This window comes from Aquarana catesbeiana, linkage group LG06 (assembly GCF_042186555.1).
Source record: "Aquarana catesbeiana isolate 2022-GZ linkage group LG06, ASM4218655v1, whole genome shotgun sequence".
NCBI classification, from domain to species: Eukaryota; Metazoa; Chordata; class Amphibia; order Anura; family Ranidae; genus Aquarana; species Aquarana catesbeiana.
The window spans coordinates 405,797,978-405,824,730 of NC_133329.1; the positions used below are offsets into that span (position 1 = coordinate 405,797,978).

The 26,753-nt window shown below is 43.9% G+C and overlaps 1 protein-coding gene across 3 annotated transcripts in view; it reads right to left on the reverse strand.

Moving 5' to 3' along the window:
- Positions 1-6,659: 6,659 nt before the first annotated feature.
- LOC141147248 (E3 ubiquitin-protein ligase RNF14-like) overlaps positions 6,660-26,753 on the reverse strand; it is a 38,419-nt gene continuing 18,325 nt past the window's right edge. For all 3 annotated transcript variants that reach the window (XM_073634446.1, XM_073634445.1, XM_073634444.1), the window contains exons 3-9: positions 24,634-24,785; positions 20,920-21,429; positions 19,471-19,699; positions 17,502-17,540; positions 15,543-15,703; positions 14,459-14,580; positions 6,660-9,792 (exon numbers count right to left, since the gene is read on the reverse strand). In XM_073634446.1, the coding sequence (XP_073490547.1) occupies positions 9,783-9,792; positions 14,459-14,580; positions 15,543-15,703; positions 17,502-17,540; positions 19,471-19,699; positions 20,920-21,429; positions 24,634-24,785 (1,223 nt within the window). In that variant the 3' untranslated portion in view covers positions 6,660-9,782. The remainder of the gene's footprint in view (positions 9,793-14,458; positions 14,581-15,542; positions 15,704-17,501; positions 17,541-19,470; positions 19,700-20,919; positions 21,430-24,633; positions 24,786-26,753) is intronic.

Here is a 26,753-nt window from a genome sequence, read left to right on the forward strand (position 1 = left end):
GCCGGCTGCTTCCTTTTCCATTCCCTCATCTGGCTGCTGGGACGACATGTCGATGGTACTGTCTCCCAGGTACACGGATCTTTGCTGGGGAGGAAAGCCCACTTCCTCCACCCTGGCCAACTGTTGGGGAGGGACAACACACACCTCCTCTCCCTTCTCCCCCTGTATCTGCTGCTGGGAAGTGATTGCCATCTTCTCACCCTGAGCCTCCACAATTGCTGCAGGTGTGGGGCAGAGGTCTTGGACCCTCTGTCCGGTTGCCAGCACTTCTGCTGGGGGTTTGCTAGGTGGTTCCTCCTCTACAGAAATGTCTATTAAATCCCCAGTCTCTGGAAGTGGTAAAAGTGTGGGACAGAGGTCTTGGACCCTCTGTTCAGTTACCAGATCTTCAGCTGGAGAAGTTTGTTTTAACTCCATAGATGCTGCTGGCAGAAAATCACATGTCCCTGTCAGTGTTGTGGGAGAAAGGCCGACTACCTCTTCTCTCAGGAAGGCCGAAGCCACTGTTGGTGCTGGGCAGAACACAGTGAACTTTGGCCCTGATAGCAGCTCTTCTGCTGGAGGCTCATCAGGTTGTTCTTCCTCAGCAGAAAAGTCTATCAAATCCCATGTCTCTGCAACTGATGTCGGGGAATAGGGGTTCACCATCTCCTGTCCATGGAACCCAGAAGATGTTATCATTTCTGGACAGAGGTTAGCAGAGCTCTGCCCTGTTGTCAGCACTTCAGGTTTGGGGACGGCAATCTCCGGATTTTCCACTGCCGATTCTCTGGCATGCTGCTGAACTTGTTCTAGCAGTTTCCTGTATGCCCTTTCCAGATGCTGTTCCTTCCTTAGCAAATGGTCCAGATCAGGTTTGAGCTCTGAGACCCCTGCAAGACCGAGCATAGACTCTCTATAGTCTCTCATGTCCTCAAGGTCAGGTTCCCCTTCATCGCCAAACATAAAAAGATCTGTAAGGTTCTCCCACAGCAATCCAGGGCCGCCAAAGTCATATCCCTCCGGAGAGCATTCTGTTGTCTCCCCTAAATATCCCTCCTCTGCGTGCCATTGCAGAGCCCGATATCGATTGTCCATCTCTATCTCCTGCTGGACCAACCTGTCCAACTCAGTCACCCATTGCTCCTGGGGCTGCTCTCCCAGGAATGCCATCCGCAATGCCCGTTGGTCACTGGCCCGTTGCTCTTGGGTTGGAAAGCACTTGCCCTGTTTTATACCAGCGAGACGGAGGGCTGCAATCCAGAGCTCCACCCGAATCAGCTGCCTGAGCTCCAGGTATTCATCCTCAGACACAGTCCTGGTGTACGTTGAAAGGATGATCCGCAGCAGCCCCGGGAATTCTGATGCCAGGTCCATATCTCCGCTGGGGTGACTGAAGTCTGCTATGCTGATCTTGGATCCAGTTGGAGGTTTGGATGTCCCAGACTTCAGACTTCAGGAAGCTTTCCCGCTGCTTGCCACCAATGTCACGGAACGCCCCACACTCCGCTTGAGTGCTTCCGTCAGTATACCGCTTCCTAAGTTCTAGAACATGAGTCCAATGGATCTGGCTATAGGAACCCCAAGAACTAGACAACACCAGTCTTGGAGTACATCAGAACTGCCTTTATTTTGAGATCTCACAGACCTTTATACAGCAGGGATGACTCAAAGCTAACCTAATTAACATGACCTAATTTACTACAAAATGTACCCAGACCAGATGACAGTCTTGTGGGCACCGAGCTTCACACATTAATACAATTAACAATACAAACAACAATCTCCCCCTTCCTCAGCCTAGACCATTCGTCTATTAGCCAGGGCTGGTGGCTAATGTGATCAGCTCTCTCAATTAACATAAACACATGTTGAGAACACCAGCATCTCCTCACAGGATGTGTCCCAGCAGAATGTGAATCAGTCTTATCAGCAGGGGGCTGCTGGAGGAATCCCCCCTCCCTCTTCAGGGACACAAATATACAGTAAGGAGTCCCCATGCAATATATACATGACTGAGTCCGATTAATACAGTTCAGACTGGATTTCTCATTCACCTCAAATGCTAGGGCCCATAATCGGTGGGCAACAGGCTTGCACACAGTCCTCTCCAACAGCCTCCGCTCTGGCCATGCCCGTGACACCCGCGTAACAAGGTAATGGAACTTTTATAAAGAGGGAAAAGGATATAAAAAGATATACGAAAGCCTCGAATATGCCAGTCAGTACTGTTCAATCACTTATTAGGAAGTGGCAAATTTGGGGATCTCTTGATACCAAGCCAAGGTCAGGTAGATCAGTTTTTTAATAAAATTTCTTTAGAGCAATATTTTCTTGAAAATGTAATGAGAGAGATATTAGGAGAGCCCATCCATTCAGTTATTCATATACATTAAAAGAAAAGCGCTTTACTTGTCACTGATAGTGCTCGACAGAATTTTTATATATATATTTTTTATATTTTTAATCTATTTTTTTATAGTTTTAATCTCTGTATTTTTAATATGGTAATTATTATAGTGTTATATGTTACCCTATGTACTTTATACTATGGGAATTAATAACCCATATTAGAATCGTAAGGATCATGGTTTGGTTTATTTATATTGTTTAAGGACCTTTTTATTATATAATGCAGAGTGCTTGCAGTGATGATTGCGGAATCGCATCAACACTACAACATTGGCAAAGGATGTCATTTGTTGTGCCTACAATATAAGCTGCTCCGGAGGGGCGGAAGTTTTGTATTGTTTATAATATATGCCGCTTCGTAAGAACGGAGATTTTGTGACTGCGGGGACACGAGATGTGCGCAGGCACGTCGGTGCTTCTCTGATCAGGTGATAGGAGGAGGAGATAAAAGGAACTAGCATCATACCATACAGCCAATCCCATGATTAAGTCAGTGTATGACGAAACATGTCGGGCGTGGCTGTATGACGTACCCCACCAATGACGAGTGACGCTGCAGTATCGTATGAGGAAGTGACACATCGATAGAGCGGGGAGGCGCCGGGGAGTAGGTGAGAGAAGCAGTCTGACGCCTGCACACCTCGGGTCCGCCGTGACCGCAACTCATTAGTGGCTGATTCTTATGCGTATTTTGCTGTGCTGTGAAGATCGATTTGCTGTGGAAATGTTTCTCTGTTTGCTTGATATTTGAAACATGTGAGTTTTATACTGAAGATTTGGGGGGCTTTTAATAAATTTATATACGTTTTTGCACTATTGGAGTATTTTTTGTATTTCACATGTGGAACGATCCCTGCACACGATTCTGGTATTTTGAACTGCTGTTGTGACCCTTGCGATGCGGTCAATAAGCTTTTAAGCCTTAACACGAAAGTATGGGCATTAGAAGTGGGTGAGTGGATTTTCATAGGGAGCGGGATCACCGAACACCTGGGTGTGGTGGAAGTTGAAGAAAAAAGCCAGCATTTAAGGACGGTTTTTACTTCAGCAATTTATTTGATACAATTTATGTTTAATATATGTTTTAATCACTTGTCACTTGGTGGGCACTTATTTACATATATTTGGTCACTTATTATTTCCTATAAGGAATAGTTTGGATATATTGTTTTTTAGTATATTTACATTTTTTAATTTTTATTGCTAGCGCCACTGTGTTTTTTTGTTTTTTTGTTTCACATAGCCACATCTATTTTGCACACAAAAAACACCATATACAGTACTCTGATCTTTAAAGTGGCAGCTTTTGATTAGGTTACATTTTATCTCAGCCTGAGGCGCAGTGGTGGTAAGTGAGTCAGAAGGGAGGCATTAGCACTCACATTACACCAAACACTGTGCGGGCGGCACAGTGGTGCAGTGGATAGCACTTTCGCCTAGCAGTAAGAAGGGTCGTCGGTTCGAATCCCACCCACGACACTACCTGCCTGGAGTTTGCATGTTCTCCCTGTGCCCGCGTGGGTTTCCTCCGGGCACTCCGGTTTCCTCCCACACTCCAAAGACATGCTGGTAGGTTAATTGGATCCTGTCTAAATTGCTCCTAGTATGTATGAATGTGAGTTAGGGACCGTAGATTGTAAGCTCCTTGAGGGTAGGGACTGATGTGAATGTACAATGTATATGTAAAGCGCTGCGTAAATTGACGGCGCTATATAAGTACCTGAAATAAATAAATAAATAAACATTACCAATAGTCAGGTAGACCAAGAAAGATTGCAGCCACAACAGCCAGAAGAATTGTTTTGGATACAAAGAAAAACCTAACAGGTAACCTCAGGAGAAATACAGGCTGCTCTGGAAAAAGATGGTGTGGTTGTTTCAAGGAGCACAATACGATATTATGTGAACAAAAATGAGCTGCCAGAAGGAAGCCTTTACTGCGCCAATGCCACAAAAAAACCTGGATAAAATATGCCTGACAACATCTTGACATGTCTCACAGCTTCTTGCACACTGTAATCTGAAGTGGCAAGACCGAAATAGAGCTTTATGGTCACAACCATAAGCGCTATGTTTGGAGAGGGGTCAACAAAGCCTATAGCAAAAAGAATGCTATCACCACTGTGAAGCATGTTGGTGGCTCACTGATGTTTTGGGGGTGGGGTGTGTTTGCTCTATAGGCATGGTAAATCTTGTGAAAATTGATGGCAAGATGAATGCAGCATGTTATCAGAAAATACTGGAAGACAATTTGCATTCTTCTGCATGAAAGCTGTACATGGGACACTCTTGGACTTTCCAGCATAACAATGACCCTAAGCACAAGGCCAAGCTGACTCTCCAGTGGTTACAGCAGAAAAAGGTGAAGGTTCTGGATTGGCCATCACTGTCTTCTGACCTTAATATCATCAAGCCACTCTGAGGAGATCTCAAACGTGTGGTTCATGCAAAACAACCAAAAACTTTGCGTGACCTGGAGGCATTTTGCCAAGATGAATGGGCAGCTCTACCACCTGCTGGTGGAATGCCTGGACCTCATAGACAACTATTACGTAAGACTGCATGCTGCCATTGGTGCTAATGGGGGCAATACACAGTATTAAGAATTGAGGGGTGCAGACTTTTGAACAGGGGGCATTTAATTGGTTTAATAGTTACCATGTTTTGTTTTGTGATTGTTCCATTTTGTTACAGAATATGAATCCCTGCTCATTTATGTTTAAAAATGGTCCATCCTGTATATTACCAATTCTTCAAGGGGAGGCAAACTTTTAAGCACAACTGTTTACTGCATATGATTTTTGTTTTAATGTTATAGTAAGAGTGATAAGACCAAAATGACTGATTGAACCTTCATGCCCTTCCCAGAGTTGGCCAATCTGTACTCCATCCCATCATCTCAGGCGTTCTACTATTACCAGTTAACCAACTACCTCAAATCCTGCTTTTACTCACGTAAAAACCCCTCCCAACAATCATTCATTGATGTTCTGCTAACCAGAGGCCAGTATTCCATATCGGAGATATACTCCAACCTTATCACGCACCAGGCTTCTAAATATCGTATCGTCCCCTTCAACCCCTGGTCATCTATCCTTGACAACCAGAACGCACCAGAAAAGATTCTTGCAGGATACCAAATTGTTCGTTCTCTGGTGGTCTGTGAAACGTGGCAAGAAACTCAATTTAAAATTGCTCATCTAGCATATTTCCCTTTCCGCCACAGCACGGTAGACCCTTCTCCCTCAACCTGCCCCTGGTTTGCCACTCCCAGACCATCTCTTCTCCACAGACTATGGACCTGCCAAGAGATCTCTACCTTCCGGCACCGGGTATTAAAGTTTATTGACAAGATCCAGCAAATAGTCCTTCCCAAAGACCCCTTACTATGTATTTTTAGCTGTGACACTCTGCTGGTCTCATTGTCCACGTCCACTTGTGACTCTATACCTCAATGGGTTCACATATGTCTCCTAGTAGCCCGCAGAGTCATCATGCGAGCTTGGATCCAACCCACTCTGCTCCTCAAATTGCTTTGGTGAAACAAGTGCTTTAAACCCTATTTCTCATGGAGAAACTGGACACTATCACCCAAAACTCCAAGTCTTTAAAGCGCTTTATTGCCAGATGGCATTGTTTCATGGAACGCTCCTTATTTCCAGAAGAGATTTCTCTACACATGAAACCCTTCCGCTTTTAAGGCTGGTATCTGCGTGCTGAACTTGCAAACACACTGGGCATCCGGTCGCTTCTTTGGCAGAACCCGAGCTTAGGTTTTTTTTTTTGTTTTTTTTTTAAAGTCAACCCAGATACTCGGTTATCAGTTGCTATATGACTATTAATGTTCTCAAACCATGCTCTCTTATCTTTTCATTCTATTGTTCTACATTGTGAAGGCTGTGTTATTTACCCCTTCGCCTTCATGGATATACTGTTCATGTTAATGGCATTTTATACTTTTGTATCAAAAATTCAATAAATGTATTTAAAAAAAAAAAAAAATTAATGATTTGGCCCACATCAATGCTTTCAACAGAGTCAATACTAAAGTGAAATAAATATATCACCAGTTCTAGGATATGAATTGTGCGGTACTGAGAAAAGGTTGAAATCTCTTGTTTGGGATGTGGAATATGCCAGGGGTCTGATAAATAACAATATATTCACTTATTTTTAAGTTTCCTAATAACATTTGAGAGATTTCCAGATGAAGAGCTTTTCAGGAACTCCAGATGAAGAGCTTTTCAGGAACTCAGTCCACTCAGAAATTTGCATTTTAGGGCTCCAGCCCACATTTATTCATCAACAGAAGTAGCTTTCCACAAGGATCACCCTTCAAGGGATCCTTAGCATCACACAGACAGTCTTTTTGGCTATTAGGCCCACTTAGATCAACCATTCTCAATCAGAGTTTTGTGGAACCCTAGGGCTCCTCCAGAGGGGTTCCTTCAGAGTGGGTTGCTTGATCTGAGGCTGATTGACCTCCCAGCTGATGGTGTCTGCATAGTTCCGGGGCCAAAACCACTTGGAAAAGCTAGCTGCAGGACATCAATGATCTTTGTAGCTGTAAGGGTGGCATTCCACTGGCCCACAATATAATTGGGCATTTTCCCCACTGACCCCCAATGAAGTGGTTTAAGCAGGGGGTTCACCAATCTCTGAAGGGTTGAGAATGGCTGGCTTAGACCTTCACCCTTTAAATGAAGTATTTGGTAAACGGAAGTAGATTTATATAAGGTTTAAAAACTTTCGTACTGCTGCATTGTAAAATAAAATGTTGGGGGAGGTGGACGTGTATTTCTGGAGTTCCGTTTATAAGTGTTTATATGCGTTGATTCAGAAGAACACACTTAGGCGGTCAGTGCACCCATGATTGGCTATGATCTGAGCTGTCACTGGATAGCTCATACATATCACAGGCATTACGTACAGAGTCAGAGTGTCTCTGTACCTTGTGATCACTTTGAACCAATTGCAGCCATTTCAAGTGTCAACACAGGTGGCCTTAAAGTGTACTTCCACTTTTGCAGTTCAAATTTGAGGAAACCCTACTATATTTTTCTAATTACACAGTCTATCTAGAAAAATGTTAAAAAACATTTAGATGCCTCTTAGGAGAAGGTGTCATGGCTGACTGCAAGCATTTCTCAAGAAAATTGCTGTGATTTGTCCCAGTAGAAAGTCTGGGGACTGGTTTAATCCAGTTCTTATTAACATACAATACTTCAAAATGCATACCCCTTTGTTAGAACAGGTAGCGTAAGACAGAATTAATTATGGAAAATAGATCTCTCCAGCACTCCTCCCCCCAACGAAGAGAACTGTGTATGATTTTACAGTGCTGGAATTTGTATAAAGAACATCTAAAAAAGTTAGGCTAAATGAACGGTTGGCTGGGGGTTAAAGTGCTACCTGACCACCAATAATGGTGTGATTCTGGGATTGTTTTTTGTGGGGGTCATGAAGTGCCACTAGCTACAAATGATTGTGGGATTGTTTTTTTTGGGGGGGCTTGAAGTGCCACTGACCACCAATGATCGTGTTTTTTTTTTTTTCGGGGGACTTGAAGTGTCACTGATCACCAAAGATTGCAGGATTATTTTTTTTTAGGGGGGAACTTGAAGGGCCACTAACTACCCGTGATTGTGAGTTTGTTTTTTGGGGGGGGGCTTGACGTGCCACTGACCATCAATGATTGTCTTTTTTTTGTGAGGGTTTTTAAGTATCACTGACCACCAATCCTTGTGAAGTTGTGTTTTTTTTTTGACCCTTTAGTGGCAGTGGGATTTTTTTTAAGTGCCACTGACCTCCAGTGGTTGTGGGATTTTTTTTAAAGGTAAACAAATGAAAGGTAGACATAAGCAAACCTAAATTTTTGGTCTTTTTTCCTTTATATTTTAAAAAATAAATTAGGGGTTATTAACCACTTCAATACCAGGCACTTTTACCCCCTTCCTGCCCAGGCCAATTTTCAGCTTTCAGCGCTGTCGCACTTTCAATGACAATTGCGCGGTCACGTGACACTGTACCCATATGACATTTTTATCTTTTTTCCCCACAAATAGAGCTTTCTTTTGGTGGTATTTGATCACCATTGGTTTTTTTAATTTTTTGTGCTACAAATAAAAAAAGACCGAAAATTTTGAAAAAAGTTTTTCTTTGTTTCTGTTATAAAATTTTGTAAATAAGTATGTTTTCTACTTCACTGACGAGCACCAATGAGGCAGCACTGATGGGCACTGATAGGTGGCACTAATATGCAGCACTGATGAACACTGATATGTGGCAAAGGGCAATGATGGGCACTGATAGGCAGCACTGATGGACACGGATGGGTGGCACTGATGGGCAATGATAGGCAGCACTGATGAGGAGGCACTGACAGACATTACTGATGGGCACTGACTGGCATTACTGATGGGCACCGATTGGCATCCCTGATGGGCACTGATTGGCATCACATGTGGGTACCGGTAGGCACTGATTGGCATTACTGGCAAGAATTTGTGGGCATCACTGGTGGGGCACTGATGGGCATCACTGGCGGGCACTGGTGGGCATCGCTGAAGGGTTTGCACTGATAATAAATGCGCTGATTATCAGCGCAGCCCCCCCCTGTCAGGAGGGTCGCTGATCGGCTGACCGTTCCTCGGCTGCTCGCGCCTTGTCATCACGCATGGAGGAAAGCCAATAATTGGCACTTCTTGGTTACCATGTGATCAGCTATGACTGGACACATCTGATCACGTGGTAAAAAGCCTATTTCATAGGCTCTTTACCTAGATTGGAGATGCAGTGTGTCGGATCGACACACCACACTCGTGTGCGTCCCCAGGGGTACACCCCTGGGGGCGCACATGAGCGGCTAATCCTGCTGGACGTCATATGACGCCTGGTCAGGATAACTGATCCCCACAGCGGCCATCATTCTGCTATCGACCAGGCGGAATCTGGTTAAATACCACCAGAAGAAAGAAAAATCTGTCTAAAATAACTGATATAAAATGAATTGGATATAGTAATTGTCAGTCCTGACACTGAAAACTGAAAAATGGCCTGGTAATGAAGGGGTATTACAGGATGGTACTCAAGTGGTTAAGGTGGTATTGAGATCATACCGCAACACTACTGTGCCTGTTCTACATGTCAGTATTACGAGCCTCAGGAAGCTAACAACTTAAAGCTTTGTTATCCTGTATTATATTACAAACAGGCGATGGAATTGATCCAATGTCCATCTCAGGGAGATTCTTTTCTTCCACTGCAGCTGAATCTGAACTCTCCTCTGTAGACTGTGGCCCATTTGTGTCCACTGGTCCATTTTGCTTGCAGCTCCTCTTTCGGGGGCTCCACTTTGGGTTTCGGTTTGAAGACTATAGGGTTACATGTGGTCATGAATCCCTAAAAAATAACAATCAAAAATTTAATTATGTATATGAAATTTTTTAAATTTTTGTGCTCACATTAAAATCTTTTTCTTGGATTCCTTAGAGCAGGGATATGCAATTAGCGGACCTCCAGCTGTTGCAGAACTACAAGCACCATAAGGCATAGCAAGACTCTGACAGCCACAAGCATGACACCCAGAGGCATGATGGGACTTGTAGTTTTGCAACAGCTGGAGGTCCACTAATTGCATATCCCAGCCTTAGAAGGACACAAAAAACCTTCACCTATATATTACTGCCTTCAGGAGGATTAGACACTGGCAAACAAATAAATTGTAGGCAAGCCCAAGATAAGACCTCGCACTACCAGCATGCCTACGTTTTGTAGCAAAGCAGAGCTGAAACAGAGAGGGCTAGGACCTATGTCACTTAGACCCCATTCACACCTTGTGCAACTTGTCATATGACTTTGGACATCAAAGTCACATGACAAGTCTTTCCTCATTTTTTCCATTGATAACCATTCATTAGGGTTGGGCTTTATGTTTGGGTCGAACATGAGTTCGACTCGAACATTGGCTGTTCGCCCGTTCGTCAAACAGCGAACAATTTGGGGTGTTCATGGCAAATGCGAAAGCCATGGAACACCCTTTAAAAGTCTATGGGAGAAATCAAAAGTGCTAATTTTAAAGGCTTATATGCAAGTTATTGTCATAAAAAGTGTTTGGGGACCCGGGTCCTGCCCCATCTTCTTCTACCTCCATCTTCTTCTTCCTCCATCTTCTTCTTCCTCCGCTCTTCTTGTCCTGCATCTTCCCCCGGCTTCTTCTCCGCTCCGACCACACAATCCACCTCAGTGGGAGTGTTCTGCCACGTGGCGCTTCGGTTCTTCTGACATTTCTTATAACGGAGGGCGGGTCCACCCGGTGACCCCGCCCTCCACTGACGCACGAGGACTTTACAGGGACTTCCCTGTGGCTTTCCCCGTGTTGTCAGAGGGGGGCGGGGTCACCCGATTATGTAAATGGGTGACCCGCCCCCTCTGACAACACGGGGAAACCCATAGGGAAGTCCCCGTGCGTCTGAGGAGTGCGGGGTCACCCGGTAATGTAAACGGGTGACGACGTAAATAGGTGACCCTGCCCCCCTCTGACAACACGGGGAAAGCCATAGGGAAGTCCCAGTGAAGTCACTGTGCGTCAGAGGAGGGCGGGGTCACTGGATGGCCCTGCCCTCTGTTATATAAGAAGTGTCAGAAGAACCGAAGCGTTATACGGTGGAACACTCCCACTGAGGCGGATCGTGTGGATGGAGCGGAGAAGAAGCTGGAGGAAGATGCGGGACGAGAAGAGCGGAGGAGGAAGAAGAAGATGGAGGAAGAAGAACACCGAAGGAAGACCAGAAGATGGAAGAAGAAGCGGAAAGAAGAAATTAATAAAGGACTTGTCAAAAACCGTCTCTTGTGTTTTTTAACCTTTTTGACATGTTTTTTGTGAAATGGTAGGGGTACGTTTGTACCCCATTACCAATTCACACAGGGGGGGCAGGATCTGGGGGTCCCCTTGTCCAAATTCCGATAAGCCCCCACCCGCAGACCCCCACAACCACAGGGCAATGGTTGTGGGGATGAGGCCCTTCTCCCCATCAACCCCAAAGCACCCTCCCAATTTTGAGGGCATGTGGCCTGGTACAGTTCAGGAGGGGGGGCGCTTTCTTGCCCCCCCTCTTTTCCTGCAGCCTGCCAGGTTGCGTGCTCGGATAAGGGTCTGGTATGGATTTTTGGGGGACCCCACGCCATTTTTTTAAAAAAATTTGGAGCAGGGTTCAAATTTTTGAATTTCCAATTTTCGAATTTCCTATTTTCCAATTTCCGAATTTTCGAATTTCCAATTTTCAAATTTTCAAATTTTCGAATTTCCGAATTTCCAATTTTCAAATTTTCTAATTTTTGAACTTTCAAATTTCGGATTTCCGAATTTCCGAATTTCCAATTTTCCAATTTCGAATTTTCGAATTTTCAAATTTTCGAATTTCGGATTTCTAAATTTCCAATTTTCCAATTTCGAATTTTCGAATTTTCAAATTTTCGAATTTCGGATTTCTAAATTTCCAATTTTCCAATTTCGAATTTTCGAATTTTTGAATTTTCGGATTTCTGAATTTCCAATTTTCCAATTTTGAATTTTCGAATTTTTGAATTTTCGAATTTCGGATATCTGAATTTCTGAATTTCTGAATTTCTGAATTTCCGAATTTCCAATTTCCAATTTACATTTTTTGAATTTCCGAATTTACAATTTTAGAATTTTCAAATTTCGGATTTTCGGATTTCCGAATTTTCCAATTTTCCAGTTTTCGGATTTCCGAATTTCCGAATTTCCAATTTTCAAATTTTCGAATTTTTGAATTTTCAAATTTCGGATTTCCGAATTTCCAATTTTCCAATTTCGAATTTTCGAATTTTCGAATTTCGGATTTTCGGATTTCTGAATTTCCAATTTTCCAATTTCGAATTTTCGAATTTCCAATTTTCCAATTTCGATTTTTCGAATTTTCGAATTTCGGATTTCAGATTTCTGAATTTCTGAATTTCCGAATTTCCAATTTTCCAATTTCCGAATTTCCGAATTTACAATTTTAGAATTTTCAAATTTCGGATTTTCGGATTTCCGAATTTTCCAATTTTCCAATTTTCGAATTTTTCAATTTTCCAATTTTCAAATTTCCAATTTTGGATTTTTGGATTTCCAAATTTTTGAATTTCCGAATATTTGAATTTTGAAAATCCGAAAATTCGGAAATCCGAAAATTCGAAAATCCGAAAATTCGAAAATTCAAAAATTGGAAAATTGGAAAATTGGAAATACGGAAATCCGAAAATTCGAAAGTCCGAAAATTCAAAATTCAAAAATTGGAAAATTGGAAAATTGGGAATACGGAAATACGGAAATCCGAAAACTCAAATTTCGGATTTTCGGATTTACAAATTTCCAAATTTCCAATTTCGAATTTTCAGAATTAGAAAATCCGAAAATTTGAAAATCCGAAAATAAGAAAATCCGAAAATAAGAAAATCCGAAAATTAGAAAGAAAATCAGTTTAATTAGAAATAATAACTAACTATTAAATTATAGGTATTGGAATTTCCTTTCGAATTTGGCTTTTAGTGAACGTAACGAATACGAATCGCAGGAGTCAACATAGGCAGGTGAGGCCTGATACTTCTAACATCCAATACCAAGTGTCTTTCAGAGAGACATCGGTCAGTTTGCTAATGGAAGAGGGTATAACTACCATTACAGGAACCAAAGATTTAGAGGCAGCTCATACTTCCTGGAGATACAGACTGTACATATTGCACATTCTTTCCTATCATGCCTAAGGGAAAAGAATAAAGTTTGATATTCAACTGTTCTGGACTGTCTGCTGAAGTTATTCGTGCGGGGGGAGGGAAACGGAACCACACTAACAGAAAGGAATGAACTACCCAGCAGCTCCTACGGGGGTAGTGCGCTAAATATGTTTGACTTAAAGTTGCAGCACTGGAGCGTTGGGCTGTGGAGGGGGACAGGAGCGTCAGGCTTAGCTGAGAGTCTGAGCCAGCTTCTGGTCCAGGCATGTGGGTGAATCCTGACTTAAAAGTTGGGATCTTTCCCCAGCCTGGACTGACTGATTGACGTCAGCCGACAGCGGGCCACCTCCACACCACTGCACATGTAAAAAAAATAAAATGTGGAAAAAATAAAACATTTTTTTTTTTTCTTCATTTTCAAAAATATCATGACAAAAACTTCAAAAACCATTAGTAAGAGCCATGCCTCTTACTAAATACCTCAGCCTGTCTGCTTTTCAATAAGGTTGTTTGGAGGGTATTTTTACTGTCCTGGCATTTTTGGGCCTCAGGAAATGAGATCCATCAGTTCCTCCAAGATTGATCGATTTTCCACACAGCCACACAATGAATAAGGCATAGTAAACAATGGGGAAAGATCAGCTGCAGGGAGACCACAGGCGATCCTCTGACTACTGTAGGTCATTTTTTTTGGTTTCCAAAGGTCAGTTCCTCCAAGTCTGGTGAGCAGATAACACAATTTAGAAATATCCTATCAGTATCCAGGGCTTTTTTTCTTAGAGAATAGGTGCAGGAACTCCCCCTTTCTGAGACACCTCTTTTCTCCGCCCCTACCCACCTACAAGCACCATTCCTTGGTTTCACCCCCTACCCATCTCCCAGTACTCCCTTTTTTAGAGAATACAGAACCAAGTATCATTTTGTAAATTGTATGGAATTTTTATGGAATTTGGTAATGATAACAAGAAAAGAACTAAAATAGATCCCCTGTAGCAAGTAACAATAGATCCCCCCCCAGCAACAATAGATAGACTTGTGGCATCAACAACAGATCTCTCATAGCCAGCATTAATAGACTTTATGGCAGCCAACAACAATAGTCCCCTCCCTCAACAGTAGATCTCTCCCAGCAACAACTGAACCCCAGCAATTTAAGACCCACCCCAAGCAACAATAGATCCCCTACCAGAAACAGTAAGCCTCCTCAACAACAATAGACCCCTAGTGCTGGAGGTGCCGGAACTGCGTTCCCCCGCGTTCCCGCTGAAAAAAAGTCCTTTCGGTATCTATTATTCACAAACAACCCAAGCTGAAGGCATATACATACTGAGTGCAGACGGTCTCTCTAAAATGATCGTACGGATTCCATTTAGGCAATAAGGTCCCACACATCCAGCAGAAGTACGCTTCACACTGAGAACAGGTCATTTTGTTGCACCCGGACAATTTCTGTAAGAATAAAAAAAAAAAAAAACACAAGTTACACTTTGTCATCTTGAATCAACACGTGAAATTGCAAATCAAGGTCCATAAAGACACGGATGAGCGAGTTTGGGGTGGAGGAACTTGACTGGCCTGCACAAAGTCCTGACCTCAACCCGATAGAACACCTTTGGGATGAATTAGAGCGGAGACTGCGAGCCAGGCCTTCTTGTCCAACATCAGTGCCCTGACCTCACAAATGCCCTTCTGGAAGAATGGTCAAACATTCCCATAGACACACTCCTAAACCTTGTGGACAGCCTTCCCAGAAGAGTTGAAGCTGTTATATCTGCAAAGGGCGGAGCCAACTCAATATTGAACCCTACGGACTAAGAATGGGATGCCATTAAAGTTCATGTGCGTGTAAAGGCAGGCGTCCCAGTACTTTTGGTAATATAGTGTATGCAGAGGCGGCTGCTCATGCAGGGTACAGGTGCGCCGCCCCCCCTCCGCCCTCTCCCCTCTAATTCATGCGCCCGTTTGCATTTGTGTGTGAGCACGGGGAGACGGGAATGGTTTTACATTTTTTTTCCTTATTTATTTTTATTTACTTTATTTAATTTTTTTTTTTTTTTAAATATTTACATTTTTTTTTTTTTTACTTTATTGCTATCAACAAGGGTAAACAAGCCCCTTTGTGGTAGCTTTATGCAATGACAAGTGCTCCTTATGCAGACATCAGGGGTCTACTAGACATGCTGGATGTAAAAAAGTCATATTATTTTTGCCACTATTGTAGAAATCTTGCGTCTGTTTTCTCATTGTATAGTCAGCCCCCTGCTCCCTGGTTTGTAATGCTACACATGTTTTTCTGCTCCTTTATCACCATCAGTTGATTTGTATAAAAGCTGGATAGGGGACAGATGCAAACAAAGTACAAGAAGGACATATCCCTGATCCAGCCCCTTCGTCAGACTCCGGCGGCTTGCCTGAATCTTGGATCTACAGCGAGGACATTCCTTGGAGTTCTCCTTTATCCACTTCCTACTCTCCCATTCTTGCTCTCTCTTCCGGCGGCCTCTCTTCCCCTGGTACATCTTTGCAAGGAGCTCATCATTGCTGTCTTCATTGTCCAATGAATCCGTATTTTCTAAAAAAAAAAAAAAAAAATGAAGGAAAAAATCGGAGTAACAAAATGCTTAAAATAAGGTATTGTGTAAATGGTTTTACATAAATTAGAGAGTTTATTAACTAGATTAGCCATTTCAGGATAAAAACTTTATTTATTTATTTTTTTAACCCTTTTGCTGCATTTTTTTTTTTTTGCACACATGTTTAACCACTTGCTTACTGGGCACTTATACCCCCTTCCCTGCCCAGGCCGATTTTCAGCTTTCAGCGCTGTCACACTTTAAATGACAATTGCGCGGTCATGCTACACGGTAACCATATGACATTTTTACCATTTTTTTTTTCACACAAATAGAGTTTTCTTTTGGTGGTATTTAATCACCACTGGTGCTTTTATTTTTTGCTAAACAAAAAAAAGACTGAATTTAAAAAAAAAAAAAAAAAATTTAATATTTTATTATAAAATTTTGCAAACAGGTAATTTTTCTCCTTCACTGATGGGCAATGATCAGGAGGCACTGATGAGGCTGCACTGATAGATGGCACAGAGAGGTGGCACTGATAGGCAGCACTGATGGGCACTGATAGGTGGCACTGATGAGGAGGCAGTGATGGGCACTGATTGGCAGCACTAATGGGCACTGATAGATGGCACTGGTGGGCACTGATTAGCAGAACTGGAGGGCACTTATTAGTAGTACTGGAGGGCACTTATTAGTAGCACTGGTGGGCACTTATTAGTAGCACTGGAGGGCACTTATTAGTAGCACTGGAGGGCACTTATTAGTAGCACTGGTGGGCACTAAGGGGACCGATGTCCTTCGAACAGAAGCCAGTTATTCGTATTTTCTTCACGCAGACAGCGTAATTTTTCTCCTTCACTGATAGGCACTTATAGGTTGCACTGATGGGCACTGATGAGGTGGCACTGGTGGACACTGATCAGGAGGCACTGATGAGGCTGTACTGATAGGTGGCACTGATAGGTGGCACTGATGATGAGACACTGAAGGGGAACTGATTGGCAGCACTGATGGGCACTGATAGGTGGCACTGGTGGGCACTGATTAGCAGTACTGGTGGGCACTGATAGATGCCACTGGTAGGCACTGATTAGCAGCACTGGGGGACACTGATTAGCAGTACTGATGGGCACTGATTAGCAGCACTGGAGGGCACTGATTAGCAGTACTGATGGGCACTGATAGATGGCACTGATGGGCACTGATTAGCAGCACTGGAGGGCACTGATTGGCAGCACTGGTGGGCACTAAGGGACCGATGTCCCTCAAACATAAGCCAGTTAATGGCTTTCTTCTTTTCTTCACACAGACAGCGTGAAGGAAAAAAAGAGCCAATAACCGGCTTCTGTTTACTACCACGATCTGCTGTCATTGGCTGAAAGCTGATCACGTGGTAAAGGGTCCCCTGTGATTGGCCCTTTACCTCGATCAGTGATTAGCTGAGTCCCAAGGAAGAGCGAGAACGGGAGGACATACATGGACGCCCTCCCGGCATTTTAAGCTTGCGCTGTAGCCATCCTTCGGTTATAGCATGGGCACCAAGTGGTTAAAAAAAATTACGTAACACTCGCTAAATATGACATATTTTTGAAAAATGTTATGCCACTTGATATTTGCGCTACGGTTTTTAAAATACAAAGTTTTGTAAAAAATATACTGAAGTTGATTTAAAAGCACGTTACCCAATTTGTTGGTAAAGTATAAAAGATAAGGTCACACGGAGTAAATGGATACTCAACGGTGGTCACAAAATACCAACTAACCTTGCGTATCACACGATTCCAAGATAATTACCTGGATCAGGATCTTCCAAAGTAGGTTCCGTGAATTCTGCTAAAAAAAAGGTTAATGAAGGTTAATGAGATTAGTTATAAATCATAGGCTAAATGTATATAAACTCAACGGAATAGGGAAGGGAAGGGAAGAGAAGAGACAAGACTGCCAAACAAAAAACTGTAGGCCAGCCCAGAACACACCATCCTACAACCAGCATGCCACCGTTTTGGAAGCTTTGGCTGTTTTTTGGCTGATGGACACAGGAAGTCTTTCACCTTCAGGACATCCAAAAGCTGTCCAACTAAGAGGTGGGAGCTACACAGCAAACAAGATCTTACAGGACCAAGAAAGCAACAAAGAACTAGGGACCCCCTGCAGCTTAAAGAGCCTCCTGGAGGACATTGGAGCTGACATCAGATAAGACCAAAAAAATCCACCTGATAGAACTTAGAGAAGGTGAGAACAGAAGACCAAGTGGCAGCCGTGCAAATCTGGAAAACAATTGCTTGATGTCAAAAACCCCAAGAAGCACTCTGCCGTGTACCTCATCCGAGGCCAATGTGCTGAGAGGGCTCCCCTTGCGGCTAAGTTCAGTACACCCCTGAAGGTGGTACAGGAGGTGTAGTGCCCAAAGAAGCATAGGTTGCCAGCAGGGCTGGTGATCACCTGGTGAATGCTGGAGGTGGGAGGATACACAGCAAGGCAGACGTCTCTCAGGGAACTCCAGATGTACTTGGCAATCAGTGCACACAGGAACAGAAGTAGAAGCCAGGCCAGGGGTCAAACACGGATGATCATTTAGGAAGCAAAGGCAGGTAGAGGAAACAGGACTTTGGCTGAGGTCATATAAGGAAAGGCAAACAGATAAGACGTAACAAAGTCCGTAATGCTAGCCGGGGTCATACACGGGTGATCAGACAGGAACAAGGTCGGTAGAACAAGCCAAGGGGTCAAAGCCAGGATAAGAGATCAGACAGGTCAGGAACAAGTCAGTCACAACCGGAAATCCAAGGAATACACACAGAGGCTCAGGAACACAGGAAGGCTGCCGACAATCCAGTGATTTGGTGGAATCAGCAGCAGTCTTTTATAGGGCAGCAAGTGGTCACATCTGTCATGTTATGCGTGCGCCAGTGCACACACGCGTTCACTGATTTGCTCCAGCGTGCACGTGCGCCATCCTTCTGCCAATGCGCATGCATACGGGAGTACACCAGATGCGCTCCATGTTTAATATTGCCAGTTCTTCCACGACCATTTCCCTGACATACTCACAGATCTAGCTGAGTGCAAAATGACAAGAAAGGGTCATGCCAGTCCAAACCACATCCAGACAATGGAAGGAAATTTGCTGTTTGTGAACTGGAACCAGACAGAGGGCCAGATAAACAAAGCCCTGGTTGAGGTGAATTTCAGAAACTACCTTTAGGCAATAAGGAACTCCTGGGCCTCAACATTACTTCGTCCCCATGTTAAACCAAAAAAGGTTATTAGCAAGATAAGGTTTTCAGTTTAAACACTCGCCATGCAGAGGTGATGGCTACAAGGAATACATGAGTGAGGCTAGAGAAAGAAATGTCTCTTTTGGGTTAAGCAGTGGTTTTTGAAAGCATAAAGAACCAGTTTTAGATCCCACAGAGTCACGGGGATTAAATGAATGTTGCTACATGGGAGACTCTCTGTGTAAAGGTTTTCAGGAGTGAGAGGCCAATGATCTCTGACCAATGACCTTTTAATAATGCTATCAGCCACACCCTGATCCAGACCAATCTGCAGGAAGGAGAAGGTTCTCACAAAAGCTTCCCACAAAGAAACTCCAAGGGTGGAAGCCTGAGACTCACACTAAGTGAAGTATACTTTCCATGTCTTATGATAGATCTACCTAGTGGCCTTGGTAGGACCTATGGTAAGATGGCAATGTAAGAACAGAGAATAAAAAAAGTTAAAAAAAAAAAGAGTCTTTGTTGCAAAACCAATATTGACTTACATTCCGGGTCGTTACATTTGGAGACTCCATGGTAGGTCATCATACAAAGGGTACAGAAAGCATACTGACAACTTGAGCAAATACCCATTGTGCCGCCTGGCTCTTGCATTACAGGAGTCTGACAGCTCAGACGAGGGCAATAAACCACATCAGTCATCATCTCCAAAGTAGACTTCAAGAGGAGACGATCATAGCGGCCAAACAATTCTTCCCCAACCAGCTTCTTTACCTGCAAAGTACACAAATTTACATTTTCATGGATGCTAAAGTCAACTGTTTTTGGACTTTATATTTACACTGTTTCCCAGAATAATAAAGCCCAACTCCGGGCAGGACAAATAAAATGACCCCTGTAGTGGGATCTTCCAGCTCCGGTAGGCTTCCTCCATCTGTGTTACTGGTCCCCTGCAGCCTCTTTTCTAAGATGCTCCAGCCAGCAGTCTCACACCGAGGCCCATCAATTACAATGCAGGGCCAATAACCCGCACTGTACGGGAGAATAGCAAGGGACAGGCCGGAGTGAAGGAGAGCGCCAGAGGCATGGAATAGGGTCAGTATTATACTTTGTTCCTCTACCCCTAGACTTAATGAACATTTAACTCTTGCAGTGGTGTACCAGGGGGTGGACTCCCTCACCACTGGTGGACAATAAGAAAAAAGTGCTCCTTTCTAGTGTGTAATGAGAAGAATGCTTCTTAGATCAGTCGTCAGTGGGAAGAATACTCCTTTAATTAGTGGTCAGTGTAAGTAGAAAGTATATATAGCTAAAAAAAACAAAACATGGGTGTCAATTTTTACTTACTTAAAAGTTTGAAATTGCAGATTGTTTAAGGATCCCTTAGCAACCTCTGGAGGAACTCTAGGCTTCCATGGAACCCTGGTTGAGAAAAGCTGTACTTGAGCGTTCAAAGTGTGGTTAGAATGAATGCTCTTCTGCCCCTAGTACCCACAAGAACTAAGGCTTATTGTGCCCTAACTCAACGTTTCTCCACTCCAGTCCTCAAGTACCCCCAACAGGTCATGTTTTTAGGCTTTCCGCTATTTTGCACAGGTGAATTGATCAGTTTCACTGCCTTAGTAATTACCACAGCCGTTTCATCTGAGGGAAATCCTGAAAACATGACCTGTTGGGGGTATTTGAGGACTGGAGTTGAGGAACATTGCCGTAACTCCTTTACTTACAGGGTGTGCTGAGCAAAGAAGGACTGAATTCTCCATTGCAGAGCTGCTCAAGGAAGTTACAGGATGATACAGTGATAGTTCTCTGTGCATCAATTGTGCTTGGCCATGTGACCATAGATTCCATCATTGCACCAGCCCTGTTACTTCTATTTAGCTCCACCCTGGAGGATCTTGCATCTCTTCCCTCATTGGGCTTTAGCAGCTGGTCTCAGATCATAAGCCACCGTAAATTCATGTCTGCACAGTTAACTAAATATGGAGCCTTACCTGGGCAGGTGTAGCAACTGACGTGCACTTGGGTTCTGGACAATTAAGTGAACGGACCTGGCCATCTCTGATTTGAATTTCAAAGTAGTCTCTAAGGCAGCTATCACAGTACACATGGCCGCAGTCCTTAAAATATGTACACTCACTGCCCAACTTCTCAGAGAAGCAGATATTGCATAAGAAGGGTTTGCTGTCAAAACATTTCTTCTGTTGGCTCTCATCAAAGTCCAATATGTGTCTGATGAGGTCATACACCGATTGGACATCTTGTATAGCCCGTCTGTCAACCGCTTCCTCTTCAGGTGTGGCTGCAACAATGCAGAGACTTGCTTCCTCATCTGGATGCTTCAAGGTGTGCGTTCCCTTATTGGTAAACTGAACTTCATAAGGTGATTTTATATTCAAGTACTCAAGGGTCTCTTCCTTCAGAAACTGCATCCAAGCAAACAAGACGACACTTCCTCTGTTCTCCTCCCAGAGATCGTCTAACCGCTGGCACATAAGCGTAAGCTGAAAAATTGAATGCAAAATAATTAAAATTTTTACGTTTTATAGATGAATTCTCTCTACATAAAATGCACTTGCTCCAAGACTATGGACATTAAAAGCTTTACACATCCTTAAACCCTTAGCAGGAGATGAGGAGGGGCTATGGACATTAGGATGGGGAGAGATGAGGATCAGGAGAGATGGGGATGGGATTATGGAGATGAAAAGTGGAGGAGGAGATGAGGAGGGGTTATGGAGACAAGGTTGGAGGGAAATAAGGAGAAGTTATGGAGATGAGAATGGAAAGGAGATGATGATGGATTATGGAGATGAGGATGGAGGGAGATGGGGTTGGAACTACAGAGATGAAAATGGGTGGAGGAGATGAGCAGGGGTGTAAGAGTCCAGGGCTTACTATGCATGCACCAATGGTGCGTTGCCGCAAGAGGAAATCCGTGCCAACTGAGCATGCGCCAAAGACGCCTCAGTGTGCTTACCTGCACTTGCGCTGAAGACTGGATGGAAAAAGGCAGGAAAATGCCCAGGACGCGCACAGGAAGTGACTTCAACCTGATGGAAAAAGGCGGGAAAATGCACAGGAGGCACACAGGAAGTGACCTCAACCTGATGGAAAAAGGCGGGAAAGTGCCCAGGAGGCACACAGGAAGTGACCTCAACCTGATGGAAAAAGGCAGAAAAAATGCCCAGGAGGCGCACAGGAAGTAACCTCAAACTTCCCTATATAAGCCCAGCCCAGACACTGCCAAATTGCTGGATTACCTTCAGTCCCCCCTTGTTCCTGTGCTAGTGTGTGATCTGTCTGAACTTGTTGTGACCAGGAAACCTATTTGACTACTCTTGATTGCTGCTTGCCATTGACCTCGGATTTGTACCTTAACCATTCTACTCCTTTGCCCCTTTTGTACTCAGCTGCCAGATTGGAACCGACCCCGGCTTGGATCTCGATCATTCTAATTCTGATTAACCCTTTTATACTTCGTTGCCAAACTGGACTTGACCTCGGCTCGGATCTCGGACTAAGGCTTGCATGGTGCTCCGCACCCTTGGCACCCCTGCCACTCGGTGTCCACCAAGTCTCTGTCTCCATCTCCAGAGGCTTCAAGGACCCGAGGTGCAAGGGAGGCCTCCCCACTACTTCGGTCTCACATTAGGTACGTGGCTCTCGTGACAAGGGTTTATGGAGATGAGAATGGAAGGAGATGAGGATGGGTTATTAAGATGAGGATGGAGGGAGATGAGTAGTAGACGTTAGAGGGATGAAGAGGGTTTATGGCATGGAAGGTAGAAGGAGATGATGATAGGTAATGGAGATGAGGATAGGTAATGGAGAGGAGGATAGGTAATGGAGAGGAGGATAGGTTATGGAGAGGAGGATGGAGGGAGATGAGGATGGGTTATGGAGATTAGGATGGAGTTATGGAGATGAGGAATTGGGAGAGGAGACGAGGGGGAGATGAGGAGGGGTTATGCAGATAAAAATGGGGAAAGGAGAAGAGGAGACTTCTGTGGTCTTTTAATGCATCAGAAATGAAGAAGGCAGAGCTGACACCATGCACTGCCATATCAAAGAGGATGGTAGGAGCACACTTTATTCTCAGAAGATGGCAAACTGATCCCAGATACAAGCTGAATGCACCATTTGTCCATCCACACAGGCTCTAGCTTTCAAAATATATCAATTAAATTCAACATTTAAAGCCCAACTCCACATGAAATGTTGTCAATCCCTTCCTGCCACCTCTCTCTAACCAATTCTGCCCGGTGTAAAGATTTCCTTACCTAGTGAAGCCAGTTGTAGTCACCTGGGTCCCCCCATCCAGGTCCCTCTCTAACACAGTTTCCTCCTATAGGGACTTCTAATCAAGCGTCACATGTTTACCTTTGCCGTCCAGTTCTCTTCACTCCCATTGGTCCAACATCAAATCCCTTCTGGATCCTAAGCCCACGGTCACACCGGTGTGACTTGTTATGCAATTTGACAGTTTCAAATCGCATTGACAAGTCGCACCCAATTGTCCGCTTAGGAGGCGGTCAAATCAGTGTGACTCCCGACTCCACACGGATTTTGAAAGTAGTTCCTGCACTACTTTTTCAAGTTTAGGTGTGACTTACATGGACATCTGTGAAGTCACAGATGTCTTCCATGTAGCACCTGAAGTAGCACTACTTTGAAATCGTGCTACTTCAAGTGATCAGTGTGACCGGGGGCTTAGAGGACCCCTCTGCTGAATGGGTTTTGTCCACGTCATGGGTTGTGAACACCCAGAAACAGGACCCATCCTGGAAGAAAACAGAGAGGAGAGGGACCCAGCGCTGGATGATCATGCGATTAAGGTAAGCGAAAATGGGGATTTAGGCTAGGCAGTTCTGCGTGGCGCATTTGAATGCGTTTCCTGCAGGAAAAAGGTGCCTGAACCTTTTTTGAAAATGTGGATGCACGGAAACTGCACGGTGATTGGCACCATGCGTTTCAGAGTGCCGTAAAATGCACCGCGTTCCTAATGGCACCCCTGTGCATTTTCTTAAAACCCACTATTTTTGTGGCTGCATACGAGTGTGGGAACACTTATGATTTACACACACTCCCACCCCATACAGATGTGAGCCTAGCCTTAAGCCTGGTACTCACTACAGTTTTTTTTTTTGCGCAACCACGTGGGGTCCATGCGAACCGATTGTGGAGTGTATGTTAAGTTAACGACACCCAGCAATCAACACCCATGCGATCCAGTTCTAATGCGGTCAAAGAAAGGGTCCTGCACCAATTTGGTGTGAATGTGATTTGAGCCATACAAATCCATGGCTCAATTCGCATCCCAGAGACACCAAATGTAATTTGCACCGAATGTGCTGCACTTCCTGTGCGAATTACATGTGGTGTCCTGCATTGCAGTAGTGTGAACCCAGGCTGAAGGATAAGCCTTGTCCCCCCGATAATAAGGATATCACTCTTCCCAGAAACAGACTTAAATATGACAGCCATGAGAATGAATTATGGAGATGAGGATGGTTGGAGATGGGGGAGAAGATGATGAGGAGAGGTCTGTGTCCTATGTAAAGCATCAGAAATGAAGACGGCCGGGCCGAGACCATGGGGGGGGGGGGGATTACTAAGACTGGTGCACACAGAATGTGATGCAGCTGTGCATGGTAACCAGAGGATGAAACGTGGGGATCTTGGGATTATACAAGTGAATACTTTACCTGTTCTGGTGAAAGCCACTTGCAGCTGAGTGTGAAGATGGGGCACGTAGTGGAGGGATATCCTGGAGGAAACTCAAAGTTTAGGACAATCGGTGGTAGAAAGGAAACCGTGTTCTCAAAGCTTTCCGCCATAGTGTTTGATGAAGAGTTGGCTAAGGACAATAAAAAAAATTAAAGGTTTTCATATGGACGGTTTTTTGTTTGGTTTATAAGTCTTCCTGAAAAATGCAAGTCAACGATATGCAGAACATGTAATGTCAAACTTTAAATATAGATAGGAATCTGATTGCAGAAATTCTTCTTCCAGTTATCAGACATATACATTGCCATCACAGTCATCCCAAGCCAGCTCCTTTCCTTTCCCAGAGAACACTTCCCAGTCTTTGTGACACTAATGCTAGCCTGGCCATACATGACTGGAATTTCATCCGTTCAGCCTGCTGGGTGAACGAAAAAAATTAATTAATTACCATGTGCCCTATATGACGAAACATGTTAGGCAGAGCCAGAGCAGCACTGCTCATGCGCAAACCAGCCACAGCCATCTTGGTTTTAAGCGAATTGACCATCTGTGTGACAGGGCCGTCTTAATAGCATCATGGGCCCCTGGGCAAAGTAATGCACTGGGGCCCCTACCAGCTTGCCCCAATTTACACACCTACTTTCAAGAAATAAAGTATAAATAGTTGATAGAATTAAACATATATTCATTAGTGCTTTCAATAAAATCGATTTTACAAAAGGAAAACATTCCATAAATCAAAGACTAGTCAACACACAGTACAAGGCACAGTACAAGGGGGGGGAATGTAGAAGGGCACAGTACAGGGGGGGGGGTCAGGAGGGCACAATACTGGGATCAGGAGGGCACAGTATAGGTTCTGGGACGCTTCCCCAGAACACGACCATATGGGGACAGTTTAGTAAAAAACATGACTGTCCCAACAAATCCGGGACAGTTGGCGAATGTGATGTAATGCAAGATTATTGTGGGCCCCCCCCCATGTACCGGGGCCCCGGGCAGTGCCCAGGAGTGCCCTTGCATTAAGATGGCCCTGCCGTGTGATACAAATTATTTGTACAACATCTCCTTAGTGTAAGTGCATTCACCCTTATTAAATATTGCTCACTCCAATGATTTACACTATGGGGTGTGTTTTTTTCCTTTTTTTTATGATATTATTTCTGCACAGAGCTTCACCCCATATTGATTTTGGCATACATCGTGGTGTAATTGTCTGGGAAGACGCTTGAAGGAAGTTGGAGGTTCTGTGGATTATATAAAAACAAGCGCTACTTGACCCCTCCTTAGTAAGGGTCATTTGAGTTTGGTAAGCCCCCATTTTTTTTTTTACACACCATGGTGGTTCTATCGCTGAGAAGCTTTGGAAGCTGTCAGGGTGCACAATCTTTCTTTTTCTTTTAGCACCCTCTAGTATTTTTTTTTCTATCCTATTCCTTTATTTTATATTCTATTTTATGTTCTTTGGAAATTGGAAAACTATTCGAATAGTACTAAATTTAAACAAATCCGAAACAATGTAAAAAAAAATTGGACAAAATTCATATCGTTTACGAATTCAAAAACGATTTGAATTTCGTCTGAATTTTTTTTACATTATTTTGGATTTGTTTAAATTCAGTACTATTCTAATTAATTTGGAACAAAACGAACTGCACATGTCTACTTACAATAGTGGTCCCTCTAGTGCCCCCCATTTTGCTGGTGGTCAATTGAAAAATGCACTTTTATATTGATGGTCAGAACAGAAGTGCCCACTGACGCTGGTGAAGATTGCTCCCTTTCATTGATGGTCAGTAGGAGAAGGAACCCCTTACATTGGTGAGAGGTTCCCCTCTTCAACACAACTAAAAAGATCATTAGTGTCAGGTGTCTGTGGTTTTTCACTTGAGAGAGCAGGTTCAACTGGGCCTGCACCAAAGGCTTTGCCAACTAGTCATGTTGATGCCAGACTTTTGCAGGCAATGCCAGGTGGGACTTGGTGCTCAGAGAACCCCTAGCAACTTCTGAAGGAACCCTAGTCATGTTGATGCCAGACTTTTGCAGGCAACGCCAGGTGGGACTTGGTGCTCAGAGAACCCCTAGCAACTTCTGAAGG